Source organism: Pan paniscus, chromosome 19, assembly GCF_029289425.2.
Source record: "Pan paniscus chromosome 19, NHGRI_mPanPan1-v2.0_pri, whole genome shotgun sequence".
Taxonomy (NCBI): domain Eukaryota; kingdom Metazoa; phylum Chordata; class Mammalia; order Primates; family Hominidae; genus Pan; species Pan paniscus.
The window spans coordinates 53,714,229-53,731,827 of record NC_073268.2 but is presented as its reverse complement, the minus strand read 5'-3'; the positions used below and the strand labels follow the sequence as shown (position 1 = coordinate 53,731,827).

The 17,599-nt window shown below is 39.4% G+C and overlaps 2 protein-coding genes across 2 annotated transcripts in view; both read right to left on the bottom strand.

The window, feature by feature from the left end:
- Nucleotides 1-17,599, bottom strand: part of LOC117978229 (coiled-coil domain-containing protein 144A-like) — a 168,616-nt gene that overhangs the window by 4,633 nt on the left and 146,384 nt on the right. Inside the window, exons 15-17 of the mRNA XM_063598612.1 lie at nt 7,979-17,462; nt 7,761-7,864; nt 2,816-7,406 (exon numbers count right to left, since the gene is read on the bottom strand). Coding sequence (XP_063454682.1) covers nt 17,326-17,462 — 137 coding nt within the window. The 3' untranslated portion in view covers nt 2,816-7,406; nt 7,761-7,864; nt 7,979-17,325. The remainder of the gene's footprint in view (nt 1-2,815; nt 7,407-7,760; nt 7,865-7,978; nt 17,463-17,599) is intronic.
- LOC130540944 (protein FAM106B) lies at nt 1,468-2,195 on the bottom strand. The gene has a single exon (XM_057300318.2). It carries the CDS (start codon nt 2,055-2,057, stop codon nt 1,590-1,592), a length of 468 nt encoding a protein of 155 aa, XP_057156301.1. The 5' UTR covers nt 2,058-2,195; the 3' UTR covers nt 1,468-1,589.

Below are 17,599 nucleotides of genomic sequence, written 5' to 3'. Positions count from 1 at the left end.
ACCATGTTGCCCAGGCTGGTCTTGAACTCCTCGGCTCAAGCTATCTGCCCACCTCAGCTTCCCAAAGTGCAGTGACTACAAGTGTGAGCTGCCATGGCTGGCCAAGGCTGTCTTTTAAAAAGCTAAAAATGTGTTGGTTCAAGACCAGTCTGAGCAATATGGCGAGACCTCATTTCTACTAAAAAGAAAAAAAAAATCAGCTGGGTGTGGTGGCCCATGCCTGTAGTCATCCCAGCTACTCGAAAGGCTGAAGTGGGAGGATCGCTTGAACCCAGAAGGTTGAGGTTGCAGTGAGCCTTGATTGTGCCACTGCACTCCAGCCTGGGTGACAGTGAGACCTTGTCTCAAAAAGCCTCGGAAGGAGTGGCCTAGGGAGATGAGCAAGCATTTTGTTTCTAGTTTCTGAATGGCCCTGTGCATTGAGAGAGGTCTTCGGCCTCCCAGCCTCTCTGGCTGAAGGTGGCGATTCTGCATGGAGTCTCTCCACCACTTGGTGGCACTGCTCACAGTGACTTCTTACTTCTAAACACCATTGAATTGGAGCAAGTAGATGATTTGCCACATTTTTCCCAGCTAATTTGGAGGCTGAATATAGAATTTTACTGGGGCACACCAGAATGTGTACGTTGGGGAGCAGCAATCCCCGTTTTCCTTGATAATGTGCCGACAGCTTCCTTAGTATTGAAATCACAAAGTCAGAAATGCACACACCTCTATGATGAGAGATCCATACAGGAGAGAGCAACAAAAAGAGGCCTTTTAAGTTTGCCAGACTTCCTGACCAGTGGGAAGCAAGAGAGTAGATAAGTGTGCAACAGGCACAAACCCAGGCCTATAAGAACCTAGTTGGGAATAGAATGTAAGAGAATGGGGAGCGATGGGGACTCTAGTGTGTTCTGGGCACGTGCCCATCTAAAGTCTCCACGTGACTGTTGCCCTGCAGGAATGTGGGCCCCAGTGTTCACCAAACCTTTTTGTTTGTTTGTTTGTTTCCCATGAAGAGAAGCCAGAAACCCAGATATTGATACAAAGTATCCAGTTTAGAAGTGTTGGTAGTTTTTTTAATTTTGAACATTGTGCTGCCCAAAGAAGGTATCTGCAAGCCAGGTACAAACCAGCAGTTCATGCCCTCTGGTGAGCAGAAATGTAGGAGGTCGAATTCTAGTTCTGCTGTTGCAACAGTTGTAAACGAAAGTCTTCAGATTTCTAATGCCCAATGGAAATGCCACTTTATTTCCAAAGGTTATTAAAAGGAATAGTTCATGTATGTAAGTAGGCACAGAGCTTGCCACCTATTAGGTACTCAAAAGCATTCTTCCTTCACTTAAGGAAACAATACAGGCATAATGCAACAATAATGTTACAATCAAGTTCATTATCAGGAGGCATACACCCAAACAATAGGGTAGTGAGCACCTACCACGTACAGAGCTCTCTGCTAGGTTCTCTGGGGGCAGCAGTTCCCAACCTGGCAATTCATCGGCATCGTCGGAATCAGCCAGCAGCTTGTTGGATATGCTGAGTCCAGAGTCCCGCCCATATTACACCTAACGTTCTGTGCCTATTACACCCAGATTTATGAGATCCTCCTATCCCATGCAGTCAAAGAATCTGCATTCTAATAAGTTCCTCAGAGGAAGCTCTTTTGCAGCCAGTTTGCACCGGTCTGTGGGTGGGTCACTTATGGAAACCACTGCTCCAGGGAATGAATCATGATTTCCAGTCTCATTAGGGAAAGATGATATGCATATGCACACATGTAAAGAGGAGTGACAGTAATTAGCCAAAAGCTCTGTGGACATAATTGCCTCTGATGAAGTACTGACTGATGACATCAGACAGTAGGCTATTGACAGTGTACCCCGGGGAAAGCTAAATGCAAAAGAGAAGCGAACTGCCTCATGAAGTGAGATGAGGATTACAGGGTCAGAAATGTGGAGAGGGTGATTCAGATGGACAAAGGAGCAGAGGCAGGGTTCCAGTGATGTGTTTCGGAGGCAGTGCAGCCTGTTTGTGCTGAGTGGAAGGTGCATGAGGAACATAGTAGACGGTAACATGAAGGCAGGAGCTGTGAAGGCCTTTGAAGGTCAGGCCAGTTGTAATAAAACTATTTCACATTGTCAGGTATCTTGCGATGGTTGCCAAACATTTTTGTATGGTTTGCATAAATACATATCTATTTTATTTATGTATTTATTTATTTTATGTATTTATTTTATGTATTTATTTATTTTTGAGACGGAGGTTCGCTCTTGTTGCCCAGGCTGGAGTGCAATGGAGCAATCCCAGCTCACTACAACCTCCGCCTCTCAGGTTCAAGCAATTCTCCTGCCTCAGCCTCCTGAGTAGCTGGGATTACAGGCATGAGCCACCACACCCAGCTAATTCTGTATTTTTAGTAGAGATGGGGTTTCTCCATGTTGGTCAGGCTGGTCTTGAACTCCCAGCCTCAGGTGATCCACCCATCTCGGCCTCCCAAAGTGCTGGGATTACAGGCGTGAGTCACTGCACCCAGCCTATTTTAGTTTTCTTTGAGACAGAGTTTCACTCTTGTCGCCCAGGCTGCAGTGAAGTGGCACTATCTCGGCTCACTGAAACCTCCACCTCCCGGATTCAAGTGATTCTCCTGCCTCAGCCTGCCAAGTAGTTGGGATTACAGGGTCCCTTGAAGCCCAGGACAAATGGCCCTGCTGTGGCCTTGCCCCAACTCACCCCCCCACTTCCTCTGGGTCAGCCCCAACTCGTAGTCCAGTCCTCCCAGTTCCTCTGCTTCTCTGAGTATAACTTGAGCTGACGTGTGGTGCATTCCACCTACCTGACTTACATCAAGCTGTCAATGGCAATCAAGCGTAATGAGAGCATGGCCAAAGGTCTGCAGAGGGCTCTGCTGCAGCAGCAGCCAGAGGATGACAGCAAGTGCTTCCCCCGGCCCCAGGACCTGATCCGGCTTTATGACATCATCTTACAGCTGACCCTTGAGGACCGGGAAGGCAAGGGTCTGTCGTTTCCCTTTGCCTGTGTCAGACACAAAATGACTTAACTTTGTATCATGGAAGGGCTGTGACAAGCAGGACCTGTTAGTAGCCGGGAAAAGACAAAGGTCTTACACCAGTTCCACAGGCTGTGAGCCCCTACCTCTCAGACATGCTGATCTGCAGAGAATAGTGACCCCAGATCATCACTGAGCACTTCACCTGTGTAAGATGCTCCCAGGTGCCATAGAGCATCTGAGACCTGAATCCATGCCATCTCGGCCCCCAGGGAGTTTGTCAGTCAGTAGGACTGTGAGACACACACAGTCAAGGCATCTGAGTAGATGCTAAGCAAAATAAAAGCTCAGCGCTGGAACAGATCCCTTCCAGCTAAGATGGGCCAAGAAGTCTCTGAAGGCGGGTGAGCTATGAGTTGAGTTGTAAAGGGCAAATCTGTTTCCAAGATGAGAGGGGAATGGAGGTGACAGCAGCTGTGGCTGCTGCCAGGTCACTTCACAGGCTTTTCCCCATTGTATTGACCTCGGGCTTTTTTTTTCTCACCATCGTCTGCTCTTACAAGGTCTTCTGTGAAAAATTCAACCTAAGATCTACTCTTCATGAATTTTCTTGTTGCATCTGTTGTACAGAATCTGGTGGAATTGCTCCAGCTTCCTGGTTTAGAGGAAGACAAAGCCTTCCAGAAAGAGATAGGCCTCAAGATTCTGGTGTTCAAAGCTTACAGGTAACGTCCCATGGGATGGGCAGAGTTTTCCTCTGCCTCCCAGGTTCTGTAAGCATTGGGAGCATGACCCAGCCCACAGCAGATGGGATCATTGGCCTTGAGTGTATGGTTACCTTGCCTGTGATCAGAGGAAGGTCAGCCCAGCATGTTCAAGGGGAGTTTCTAAAGGCTGTGGTCAGTAGTGGCCAGTGATGATGACTGCCCTTTGGCCAGGTTGGAGGAGTGGAGCACACACGTTAAACTTGGCTTCCTCGCTGGGTGTGGTAGCTCACGCTTGTAATCTCAGCACTTTGGGAGGCAAAGGCAGGATTAAAAACTTAAATCTAAAATGAAAACATATTAAAACCTTGGACGATAACCTAGGAAATACCATTGCGGACATAGGACCTGGAAATGATCTTCATGACAAAGATGCCAAAAGTAATTGCAAGAAAAACAAAAATTGGCAAATGGGACCTAATTAAACTAAAGAGCTTCTTTATGGCAAAAGAAACTATCAACAGAGTAAACAGCTCACAGAAAGGGAGAAAATATTTGCAACCTAGCCATCTGACAAAGGTCTAATATCCAGCATCTGCAAGAAACTTAAATTTACAAGAAAAAAAACAAACAACACCATCAAAAGTGGGCAAAGGACATGAACAGATACTTTTCAAAAGAAGACATAACATGTGGCCAACAAGGCTATGAAAAAAATACTCAAACTCACTAATCATTAGAGAAATGCAAATCAAAACCACAGTGAGACACCATCTCACACCAGTCAGAATGACTATTATTAAAAGGTCAAAAACTAACAGAAGCTGGCAAGGTTGTGGAGAAAAGGGGACGTTTATGCACTTCTGGTGGGAATTTAAACTTGTTTAGTCATTGCGGAAAGCAGTTTGGCGATTTCTCAAAGAACTTAGAATTGCCATTTGACCCAGCAGTCCCATTGCTTTCCCCATCGCTTTTTTTAAGTGGAGTTGTTGAAGGTTGGATGGTTGTAGGTGTGCTGCATTATTTCTTAGCTCTCTATTCTGTTCCTTTGGTATATGTGTCTGCTGTTGTAACAGTACCATGCTATTTCTGTTACTGCAGGTTTGTAGTATAGTTTGAAGTCAGCTACCAAACTACCAATGACATTCTTCACAGAATTAGGATAAACTATTTTAAAATTTATATCGAACCCCAAAACAGCTGGAATAGCTAAGGCAATTCTAGCTTGCTTTTATAAGAATATAGTGTATAATACATAGAATATACAGCACATATATTAATCAACTTTGTTATGGGTAAGGTTTCTGGTCAACAGTAGTTAATCAGGTCAGTCAGCAGTTACATTACAGGGAAGTCAAAATTTAGGCAAATTTTCGGCTGTGTGGGGTTCAGCCCCTCTAACTTCCACATTGTTCAAAGGTCAAGAGTACTGAAAGGGAAAAAAAAAACTAAAATGAGCCATGTGTGATTCAACTGGAATTAGAATCACCAGGAAGAACTCATGGTTTTCAGTATATTCTAATATAGAAATATCGATGAATATAAGCATGTATGTTTGTATATTTATCCATCTAGCTGTATTTTTCTGCTCTGTTCACTGAGGAAGCCTATGAGCAATGACAACTCCAATAGCCATACGTGTCTACCACAATTACTGCCCAGATATTGGTTTCTAATTACTGTCCCCTAAAGAAAGTCAGGGCTTCTGGAAAAAAATGAAAATGGCTGATTCAAGGGCTGGGGCAGAGAAAATCCAAAGTATGGTTGAAACAACTTATGCCAGAAAGTGAGGAAGTATTCAAAGAACAATAAGGACAGTTCAAAAAGACATGAATTCAGCTTGAAATGGCTACCACTGGTCAAAGCGGAGGGAACCTGAACAGCAAAACAATAAATTTTCCCTTCTCCCCTATTTGTTGGTTGGTTTTGTTTTGTTTTACTTATCCACATAGAAGGAATGAAAGATGAAGACAATCATGATTTGGCAACCACCATAATAATAACTGACCCAACAAAAATAATCAATGAAATGCTAAATCTAGTGGGTGAGACGTTTAGAGTAACCAGATATTTACAGAGCCTCAAACTATGTTCACATAAGACATTGGTGAAAAACAAAGGGTAGATAGTCACTTTATCACGGACAGACCTGGTAGATTCTCAACCAAAGTCAACACTGGCCAGTAATGGAGCCAAGTAACAGCATATGCCTCCAGATATGCTGCATTGGGAAGAACTCAGCCTCACTTGTGTGACCTTCCTGCCTGAATGGTATAACCTGAACTGAATCATGAAGAAACATCCTATGAACCCAAACTGAGAGAAAATCCACAAAAAACTGACCCACACTCTTCAAACACATAAATGTCATCAAAATCAAGGAAAGACTCAGGAATCATCCTGGACTAAAAGAGACTAAAAAGACAGAATAATTTGACACAGATCGACCTCCTCCAAAGGTCAGCAACCTCAAACATCAAAGGTAGATAGGCCCACAGAGATGAGAAAGAATCAACATAAAAATGCTGAAACCTCTCAACATCATGGATTATGAAAGTCAACATCATGGATTGTAAAATCACCCATCTTAAATTATTTGGCTATAAAAAATATTATTGAGACAACTGAAAAAAGTAAAATAAGGTTTATGGATGAGACATTAACAGTAAACCATTTTTAATTTCCTGATTTTGATAGTTATACTATAATTATGCAAGATAATGCCTTGTTTTTAGGAGACACACATCAAATTATTTAGAAATAAAGAGGCATCACACCTGCAACTTATAAACCATTCAGAAAAAGTCTATATTATGCACCTACATTTATATTTACCTAGAAAGAGAAGAGGAAAAGGGGGAGAAAGGATAAAGCAAACACAGTAAAATGTTCACATTTGGGGAATAGTATCCAAGAATGTTTTGTAGTTTTCTTACTATTTTTCTATAAGTCTCAAATTGTCAAAATAAAACATTTCTAAAAAGAAAAAAATTGTTAAAAAAATTGTCAAATTATAACCTATTAAATGAAATAAACCACAAGTAAATATCAAATCAAGTAAATGAATAAATTGAGTTTGATGAAGAACAGAGATATCTACATAGTCTCAAATTACCTCCCCACAAAATATGAATGCTAATTAATTACAAGGTGAAAAAGTAACATTACAGAGGAGAAAGCTAGCAGACACCACTGTTTGTGATCAATGCCAACATCACCAGTAAAAGGGCAAATCAAAATTGTAGGTCACTCATGTTCTATGGGGCTAACAGAGCTCTAATTTCTTCCCGGGATGGAGTGCCTGAGGGGTGGGGCAGGCTGCCACCTAGGCCTTTCAAGCTTCTCAGCCAGTTCAGCCTGTGGGCCTTTGGACAGCCCAAATTGAATGGGAACTGAAGGGATCCCCAACACAGCACAGCTGGTCTACCAAAAAGTAGCCAGAATCATTCTTTAAGCAGGTCCCTTATCCCATTTCTCCTGACTGGAGGAGACCTCCCAACTGGGGTCTCCAGCCACCTCCTACAGGCACTTTCGAGCCAGCAATAGGTCAGTACCCTGCTGGGCTGGAGCTTCCAGAGGAAGTGGCAGGCAGCCATCTTTGCTGTTTCACAGACTTCACTGATGATACCTCCAGCTATGGGAAAAACCGAGGCAACTAGGGTATAGTGCGAACCCCCAGCAAACTGCAGCAGCCCTGCAGAGGAGTGGCCAGGCTGTTAAAAGAAAAACAAGCAGGAAACAACAACAATAACAATTTAAAAAGCCACAAAAACCCCATCCTCAAGGTCAAAGTTTAAGATAGACCCACAGAGATGAGAAATAACCCCAAAATCCTGAGGACTCAAAAAGCCAGAGTATCCCTGCAACACCTCTCCAGCAAGGGCTCAGAACTGGGTTGAGCCTGAGATGGCTGAAATGACAGAGTGGGCTTCAGAATGTGAATAACAGTGAACTTCAATGACCTAAAGGAGCATCTTGTAACCCAATGCAAAGAAACTAAGAATCATGACAAAACAATACAGGAGCGGACAGCCAAAATAGCCGGTCTAGAGAAAAACATAACTCACCTGTTAGAGCTGAAAAACACACTACAGGAACTTCACAATGAAATCACAATTATTAACAGCAGAATAGGCCAAGAAAAGAATCTCAGAGCTTGAAGACGATCTTTCTGAAATAAGACAGGCAGACAAGAATAGAGATAAAAGAATGAAAAGGAATGAACGATACCATCAAAAAATATGGGATTACATAAAGAGAACGAATCTATGATGGATTGGGGTACCTGAAAAAGGCAAGGAGAATGGAACCAAGTTGGAAAACATACTTCAGCATAGGATCCAAGAGAACTAACTTCCCCAAGTTAGTTCTAGCAAGACAGGCCAACACTCAAATTCAAGAAATCCAGAGAACTCCAGTGAGATACTCCACGAGGAGATCATCCCCGAGACACATAGTCATCAGATTCTCCAAACTCTAAATGAAAGAAAAAATGTTAAGGGCAGTGAGACAGAAAGGCCAGGTCACCTACAAAGGGAACCCCATCAGATGAACAGCCGACCTCTCAGTGGAAACCCTACAAGTCAGTAGATACTGGGAACCAATATTCAACATTCTTAAAGAAAAGAATTTCCAACCCAGAATTTCACATCTGGCCAAACCAAGCTTCATAAGCAAAGGATAAATAAGATGCTTTTCAGACAAGCAAATGCTGAGGGAACTTGTTACTACCAGACCTGTCTTGCAAGAGCTCCTGAAGGAAGCAGTAAATATGAAAAGGAAAAACCATTACCAGGCACCAGAAAAACACACTAAAGTACAAAGAACAGTGACACTGTGAAGCAACCACATGAACAAGTTAGCAAAATAGCCAGCTAGCATCATGATGATGAGATCAAATCCACATATAATACTACTAACCTTAAATCTCAATGTGTTCTCCAATGAAAGACACAGAATGGCAAGCTAGATAAAGAACCAAGACCCATCAGTATGCTGTATTCAAGAGACCCATCTCACACACAAAGAAACACATAGGCTGAAAATAAAGGGATGGAGGAAAATTTACCAAGCAAACAGAAAGCAGAAAAAAACAGAGCTTGCAATCCTAGTTTCTAACAAAACAGACTTTAAATTAACAAAGATCAAAAAAGACAAAGAAGAGCACTACCTGTTGGTAAAGGGTTCAATTCAACCAGAAGAGCTAACTATCCTAAATATATATGCACCCTATACAAGAGCACCCAGGTTCATAAAGCAAGTTATTGGAGACCTTCAAAGAGACTTAGACTCCCACACAATAATAGTGGGAGACTTTAACACCACAATGACAATATTAGACACATCATGGAGACAGAAAATTAACAAAGATATTCAGGACCTGAACTCAGCTGTGGATCAAGTAGACATGATAGATATCTACAGAACTCTCCAACAAAAAACAAGCGAATATACATTCTTCTCATAGCCACATGACACTTACCCTAAAACTAATCATAAATTAGGAAGAAAAACACTCCTCAGCAAATGAAAAATAACTGAAATCATAACAAAGAGTCTCTCAGACCACAGCACAATCAAATTAGATCTCAAGATTAAGAAATTCACTTAAAAGCACACAACTATATGGAAATTGAACAATCTGCTCCTGAATGACTTTGGGGTAAATAATAAAATTATGGCAGAGATCAAGAAGCGTTTTAAAACTAATTAGAACAAAGAGACAACATAACAGAATCTCCAGGACTCAGCTAAAGCAGTGTTAAGAGGAAAATTTATAGCACTAAATGCTCACATCAAAAAGAGAGAAAGATCTCAAGTTAACAACCTAATATTACAACTAAAAGGACTAGAGAACCAAGAGGAAACAAACTCCCAAGCTAGCAGAAGACAAGAAATAACCAAGATCAGAGCTGAACTGAAATAGAGACACAAAAAAACCTTCAAAAAAATCAATGAATCCAGGAGGATTTTTTAAATTTACTTTTTATTTCAATAGGTTTTTAAGGAACAGGTGGTGTTTGGTTATATAAATAAGTTCTTTAGTGGTGATTTTTGAGATTTTGGTGCATCCCTCACCCGAGCAGTGTACACCGTACTCAATGTGTAGTCTTTTATTTCTCACTCCCTTCCCACCATTTCCCCTGAGTCCCCAAAGTCCACTGTATCATTCTTATGCCTTTACATTCTCATAGCTTAGTTCCCACATATGAGAACATATGATGTTTGGTTTTCCATTCTTGAGCTACTTCACTTAGAAGAATGGTCTCCAATTCCATCCAGGTTGCTGCAATTAGAAGAATGGTCTCCAATTCCATCCAGTTTGCTCCTTTTTATGGCTGAGTAGTATTCCATGGGGTGTGTGTGTACATATCACATTTTCTTTATCCACTCATTGATTGATGGGCATTTGGGCTGGTTCCATATTTTCACAATTATGAATTTTGCTGCTATAAACGTGTGTACAAGTATCTTTTTTGTATAATGACTTCTTTTCCTCTGGGTAGATACTGAGGAATGGGGTTGTTGGATCAAATGGTAGATCTACTTTTAGTTCTTTAAGCAATCTCCACACCGTTTTCCATAGTGGTTGTACTAGTTTACATTAGCATCAACACTATAAAAGTGTTCCCTTTCCACCACATCCATGCCGACATCTATTATTTTTTAATTTTTTTAATATTGCCATTCTTACAGGAATGAGGTGATATCGCGTTGTGGTTTTGATTTGCATATCCCTGATCATTAGTGATGTTGAGCATTTTTCCATATGCTTGTTGGCCATTTGTATATTTTCTTTTGAGAATTGTCTATTCGTGTCCTTAGCCCGCTTTTTTATGGGATTGGTTTCTTTCTTACTGATTTGAGTTCTTTGTAGATTCTGAATATTAGTCCTTTGTTGGATGTGTAGGTTGTGAAGATTTTCTCCCACTCTGTGTGTTGTCTGTTAACTCTGCTAATTATTTCTTTTGCTGTGCAAAAGCTTTTTAGTTTAGTTAAGTCCCATCTATTTATCTTTTGTTTTTGTTGCATTTGTTTTGAGCTTCTTGGTCATGAAGTCTTTGCCTAAGCCAATGTCTAGAAGGGTTTTTCCAATGTTATCTTCTAGAATTTTTAAGGCTTCAGGTCTTAAGTTCTTGATCCATCTTGAGTTGATTTTTGTATAAGGTGAGAGATAAGGATCCAGTTTCATTCTCCTAAATGTGGCTAGCCAATTATCCCAGCACTATTTGTTGAATAGGGTGTCCTTTCCTCACTTTGTTGAAGATCAGCTGGCTGTAAGTATTTGGCTTTAATTATGGGTTCTCTATTCTGTTCCATTGGTCTATGTGCCTATTTTTATACCAGTATCATGCTGTTTTAGTGACTATGGTGTTACAGAATAGTTTGGAGTTAGGTAATGTGATGTCACCAGATTTATTCTTTTTGGTTAGTCTTCCTTTGGCTATGTAGGCTCTTTTTTGGTTCCATATGAATTTTGGGATTATTTTTCATCATTTTCTAAAGAATGATGGTGGTATTTTGATGGGAATTGGATTAAATTTGTAGATTGCTTTTGGCAGTATGGTCATTTTCACAATATTGATTCTACCCATCCATGAACATGGGATGTGCTGCCATTTGTTTGTGTCATCTGTGATTTCTTTCAGTAGTGTTTTGTAGTTTTCCACACAGAGATCTTTCACCTCCTTGGTTAGGAACATTCCTAAGTATTTTATTAGTATTATTATTATTTGTAGCTATTGTAAAAAGGGTTGAGTTATTGATTTGATTCTTGGCTTGGTCGATGAAGGTGTATAGCACAGCTACGGATTTGTGCACACTTGTGTGTAACTCTGTATCCTGAAACTTTGCTGAATGCATTTACCAGTTCTAGAAGCTTTTTGGATGAGTCTTTAGGGTTTTCTAGGTATACAATCATATCATTGGGAAACAGCAATAGGCAGACTTCTTCTTTACCACTTTGGATGCCCTTGATTTCTTTCTCTTGTCTGATTGCTCTGGCTAGAACTTCCAGTACCATGTTGAATAGAAGTGGAGAAAGTGGGCAATCTTGTCTTCTTCCAGTTTTCAGGAGGAATGCTTTCAACTTTTCCCTGTTCAGTATAATGCTGGCTGTGGGTTTGTCATAGATGGCTTTTATTATCTTAATGTATGTCCCTTCTATGCTGATTTTGCTGAGGGTCTTAATAAAATGAGGATGCTGGATTTTCTCAAGTGGTTTTTCTGCATCTATTGAGATGATCATGTGACTTTTGTTTTTAAATTCTGTTTATGTAGTGTATCACATTTATTGACTTGTAGATGTTAAACCATCCCTGCATCCCTGGTATGAAACCCACTTGATCATGATGGATTATCTTTTTGATATGTTGTTAGATTCAGCTAGCTAGTATTTTTTTTGAGGATTACTGCATCTCTGTTCATCAGGGATGTTGGTCTGTAGCTTTCTTTTCTCATTATGTCCTTCCTTGTTTTTGGTATTAGGGTGTCTATTAGTCTGTTTCAGTATTAGGGTGTGTATTAGTCCATTTTCACACTGCTGATAAAGACATACCTGAGACTGGGCAATTTACAAAAGAAAGAGGTTTATTTGACTTACAGTTCCACATATTTGGGGAGGCCTCAAAGTCATGGTGGAGTCAAGGAAGAGCAAGTCACATCCTACGTGGATGGCAGCAGGCAAAAAGAAAGAGCTTGTGTAGAGAAAGTCCTGTTTTTAAAACCATCAGATCTTGTGACACTCACTCACTGTCATGAGAACAGCATGGAAAAGACCCGCCCTCATGATTCAATCATCTCCTACTGGGTCCTTCTCACAACATGTGGGAATTATGGGAGCTAAAAGATGAGATTTGGGTGGGGACACAGAGCCAAACCATATCATGGTGATTTTGGTTTCATCAAATGATTTAGGGAAGATTTCTCTTTCTCTATCCTGTGAAATAGTGTTAATAGGATGGGTACCAATTCTTTGAATGTCTGATAGAATTCAGGTGTGAATCCATCTGGTCCTGGACTTTTTTGTTGTTGGCAATTTTTAAATTACCATTTTCAATCTTGCTTCTTCTCATTGGTCTGTTCAGAGTCTCTATATCTTCCTAATTTAATCCAGGAGGGTTGTATATTTCCAGGAATTTATCGATCTCCTGTAGGTTTTCTAGTTTATGGATGTGAAGATGTTCATAGTAGTCTTGAATAATCTTTTGTATTTCTGTGGTATCAGTAGTAATATCTCCCATTTCATTTCTAATAGAGCTTATTTGGATCTTCTCTCTTCTTTTCTTGATTAATCTTGCTAATGCTTATCAATTTTATTTATCCTTTCAAAGAACCAGCTTTTTGTTTCATTTATCTGTTGTATTTTTTTGTTTCAATTTCATTTAGTTTTGTTCTGATTTTGTTATTTCTTTTCTTCTGCTGGGTTTGGATTTGGACTGTTCTAGTTTCTCCAATTCTGTGAGGTGTGACCTTAGATTGTTTATTTGTGCTCTTTCAGACTTTTTGATATAGGCATTTAATGCTATGAATTTTCTTCTTAGCTCCACTTTTGCTGTATCCCAGAGTTTTTGATAGGTTGTGTCACTATTATCGTTCAGTTCAAAGAATTTTTAAATTTCCCTCTTGATATCATTGTTGACCCAACAATCATTCAGGAGTAGGTTATTTAATTACCATGTATTTGCATGCTTTTGAGTGTTCCTTTTGGAATTAATTTCCAATTTTATTCCACTGTGGTCTGAGAGAGTACTTGATATAATTCTGATTTTCTTAAATTTACTGAGACTTGTTTTGTGCCCTATCATATGGTCTATTTTGGAGAATGTCCCGTGTTCTGATGTATACAATGTATATTCTATGCTTGTTGGGTAGAATGTTCTGTAAGCATCTGTTAAGTCCATATGTTCTAGGGCATAGTTTAAGTCCATTGTTTCTTTGTTGACTTTCTGTCTTGGTGATCTGCCTAGTGCTGCCAGCGGAGTATTAACATCCCCCACTATTATTGTGTTGCCAACTACCTCATTTCTTATGTCTAGTAGTAATTGTTTTATAAATTTGGGATCTCCAGTATTAGGTGCATATATATTTAGGACTGTGATATTTTCCTGTTGAACTAGTCCTTTTATCATTATATAATGTCCCTCTTTGTCTTTTTAAAACTGCTGTTGTCTTAAAGTCCGTTTTGTCTGATATAAGAACAGCTACTCCTGCTCGCTTTTGACGTGTCTATTTAGACAAAGTGTCTTTTTCCAACCCTTTGCCTTAAGTTTATGTGAGTCCGTATGTGTTAGGTGAGTCTCCTGAAGACAGCAGCAACTTGGTTGGTGAATTCTTACCCATTCTGCCATTCTATATCTCTTAAGTGGAGCATTTAGGCCATTTACGTTCAACATTAGCATTGAGATGTGAGGTACTATTCTATTCGTAACGCTATTTGTTGCCTGAGTACCTGAAAACCTGGAAGCGTTCCCTTGAAAACTGACACAAGACAAAGATGCCCTCTCTCACCACTCCTATTCAACACAGTATTAGAAATTCTCACCAAGGCAATCAGGCAAGAGAAAGAAAGAAAAGCTATTCAAATAGGAAGACAGGAAGTCAAACTATCTTTGTTTGCAGATGATATGATCCTATATCTAGAAAACTCCATCATCTCAGCTCAAAAACTTCTTAGCTGATAAGCAACTTCAACAAAGTCTCAGGATACAAAATCAATGTGCAAAAGTCACTAGCATTCCTATACACCAACAACAGGCAAGCCGAGAGAAAAATCATGAATTAACTCCCATTCACAATTGCCACAAGAAGAGTATAATACCTAGGAATACAGCTAACAAGAAAAGTGAAGGACCTTTTCAAGGATAACTATAAACCATTATTCAAAGAAATCAGAGATGACACAAACAAATGGAAAAACATATGCTCACAGACGGGAAGGATCAATATCGTGAAAATGACCACACTGCCCAAGGCAATCTGTAAATTAAATGCTAGGCCCATTAAACTACTATTGACATTCTTTACAGACCTAGAAAAAGCTATTTTAAAATTCATATGGAATCAAAAAAGAGCCCAAATAGCCAAGACAATCCTAAGCAAGAAGAGCAAAGCTAGAGGCATCATGCTACCCAGCTTCAAATATACTACAAGACTACAGTAACCAAAACAGCATGGTGCTGGTACAAGAACCGACACATAGACCAATGGAACAGAATGGAGAACCCAGAAATAAGACCACACACCTACAACCATGTGATCTTTGACAAACCTGACAAAAGGAAGCAATGGGGAAAAGATTCCCTATTTAATAAATGGTGCTGGGAGAACTGGCTAGCCATATGCAGCAAATTGAAACTGGACCCCTTCCTTAACCCATATACAAAAGTTAACTCAAGATGGATTAGAGACTTAAATCTACAACCCAAAACTATAAAAATCCTGGAAGAAAACCTAGGCAATGCCATTCAGGACACAGGCAAGGGCAAAGATTTCATGACGAAGATGCCAAAAGCAATTGCAACAAAAGCCAAAATTGACAAATGGGATCTAATTAAACTAAAGAGCTTCTGCACAGCATTAAGAACCTACCAACAGAGTAAACCGACAACCTACAGAATGGGAGAAAATTTTTTGCACTCTATCCATCTGACAAAGGTCTAATATCCAGCATCTACAAGGAACTTAAACAAATTTACAAGAAAAGAAAAAAAAACTCAACCCCATTAGAAAGTGGTCAAAGGACACAAACAGACACTTTTCAAAAGAAGGCATACATGCAGCCAACAAACAAAAAAACCTCAACATCACTGATCATCTGAGAAATGCAAATCAAAACCACAATGAGACACCATCTCACAACAGTCAGAATGGCTATAATTCAAAAAAATGAAAAGATGCTGGCAAGATTATGGAGAAACAGGAATGCTTTTACACTGTTGACAGGAGTGTAAATTAGTTCAACCAGTGTGGAAGACAGTGTGGTGATTCCTCAAAGATCTAGAACCTGAAATACCATTTAACCCAGCAATCCCATTACTTGGTATATACCCAAAGGAATATAACTAATTCTAGTATAAAGATACACGCACACGTATGTTCATTGCAGCACTATTCACAATAGCAAAGACAAAGAATCAACCTAAAAGCCCATCAATGATAAACTGGATAAAGAAAATGTGGTACATATACACCACGGAATACTATGCAGCCATGAAAAGGAACGAGACATGTCCTTTGCAGGGACATGGGTGGAGCTGCAGAACATTATCCTCAGCAAACCAACGCAGAAATAGAAAATGAAATACTGCATGCTCTCACTTACAAGTGGGAGCTGAATAATGAGAACACATGGACACATGGCGGGGAACAACACACACAGGGGCATGTGGGATGGTGGGGGGTGAGAGAAGGGAGAGCATCGTGAAGAACAGCTAATGGATGCTGGGCTATTATTAATACCTATGTGATGGGATGATCTGTGCAGCAAACCACCATGGCATATATTTACCTATGTAACAAACCTGGACATCCTGCACATCCTGCACATGTACCCCTGAACTTAAAAGATGAAAATAAAAAATAATAATAATTGCAGGTCACCTGATAGAATGCAGTGAGAAGATCATGGGATAACTTCTGTGATACTCTTGCCAAAAAAAAAATTATCATCTAAATCTTATCATAAAAAAAATTCAGAGAAATCCAATGGAGGGACATTCTGTATTATTGGACTTTACTCTTCAAAAGATTTAAGGTCATAAAGGTCAAAGAAAAACTGAGGAACTGTTCCAGACTGAAAGAGTCATGACAACTAAATGAAATTCATGGACCTGAATGGGATCCTTCTGCTACAAAGAACATTATAGACAATTAAGAAAACTTGAAAAGAAACTGAGAATGAAATGATCAAGTGTATTGATGTTAACTTTCTGATTATGAAGTAGTTATATAAAATGTCCTGACTTGTGGGAATACCCACATACCAGATGTGATGGCATAATGTCAGCAATTTACTCTCAAATGGCCCACAGGGGGAAAGCTGTTTTTCCTAAAATGTGGAAATTTTCTCCAATTTTAAGACTGTTTCCCAAAAGTTAATCTAATAAAGAAATGAAACAATAAATAAAAAAGCAAAAAGCCTTAGGCAAACCTTATTTTTCCACAAGGAAAGATCTAAATAAATCAGTGCTTAAAATTAAAATTATCTAAGTTTGATTGCACTATAACAATCGTAATACATCCAAACATTGACAATGACCACAGTACCAGTATACCAAAATGATGTCTATCTAAACTTAAATCTATCACTATGTATAAAGATAAAATTATAAAATACAAACAAGCCATCAATTGGCTCCACTAAATTATTAATGGCAACTTGATTATTTGGCTGTTTAAACAGCTAACATTTGGGCAGTTCGAGTATGTAAAACTCAGTAATACTGGTTTTCATTTGCAAAATTCACTTAAAAGTTAGCTGAAGAGGCCAAGAAACATTATTTAAAATACTATATAAATTTTCATCAGACATGTATAATATAGAATATTTCCCTTTAGTAAAAATGTTCACATCATATATTTAATGGGAAACAAAATATCATGTGAATAGCCCAAATAAAATTGCCTTATCTTTCAGAGTATGTATTTTCTTCTTAAAATCTGTGCATATTCTTTTGTTACTTCCAAAACTGGATCTTGATTCAGATTTTCCTTGTGTGTAAATCCTAGAGGAGAAGCTATATAGGATCCAGGTTCATATTTAGTAGCAGCTGGAAAAAAAAGCAAGAATTACATTATTATTATTATTATTATTATTATATTATTGTTGTTGTTATTATTTTAAGATAGGGGCTCACTCTTTCACCTATGCTGGAGTGCCGTGGTGTGATCACAGGTCACTGCAGTC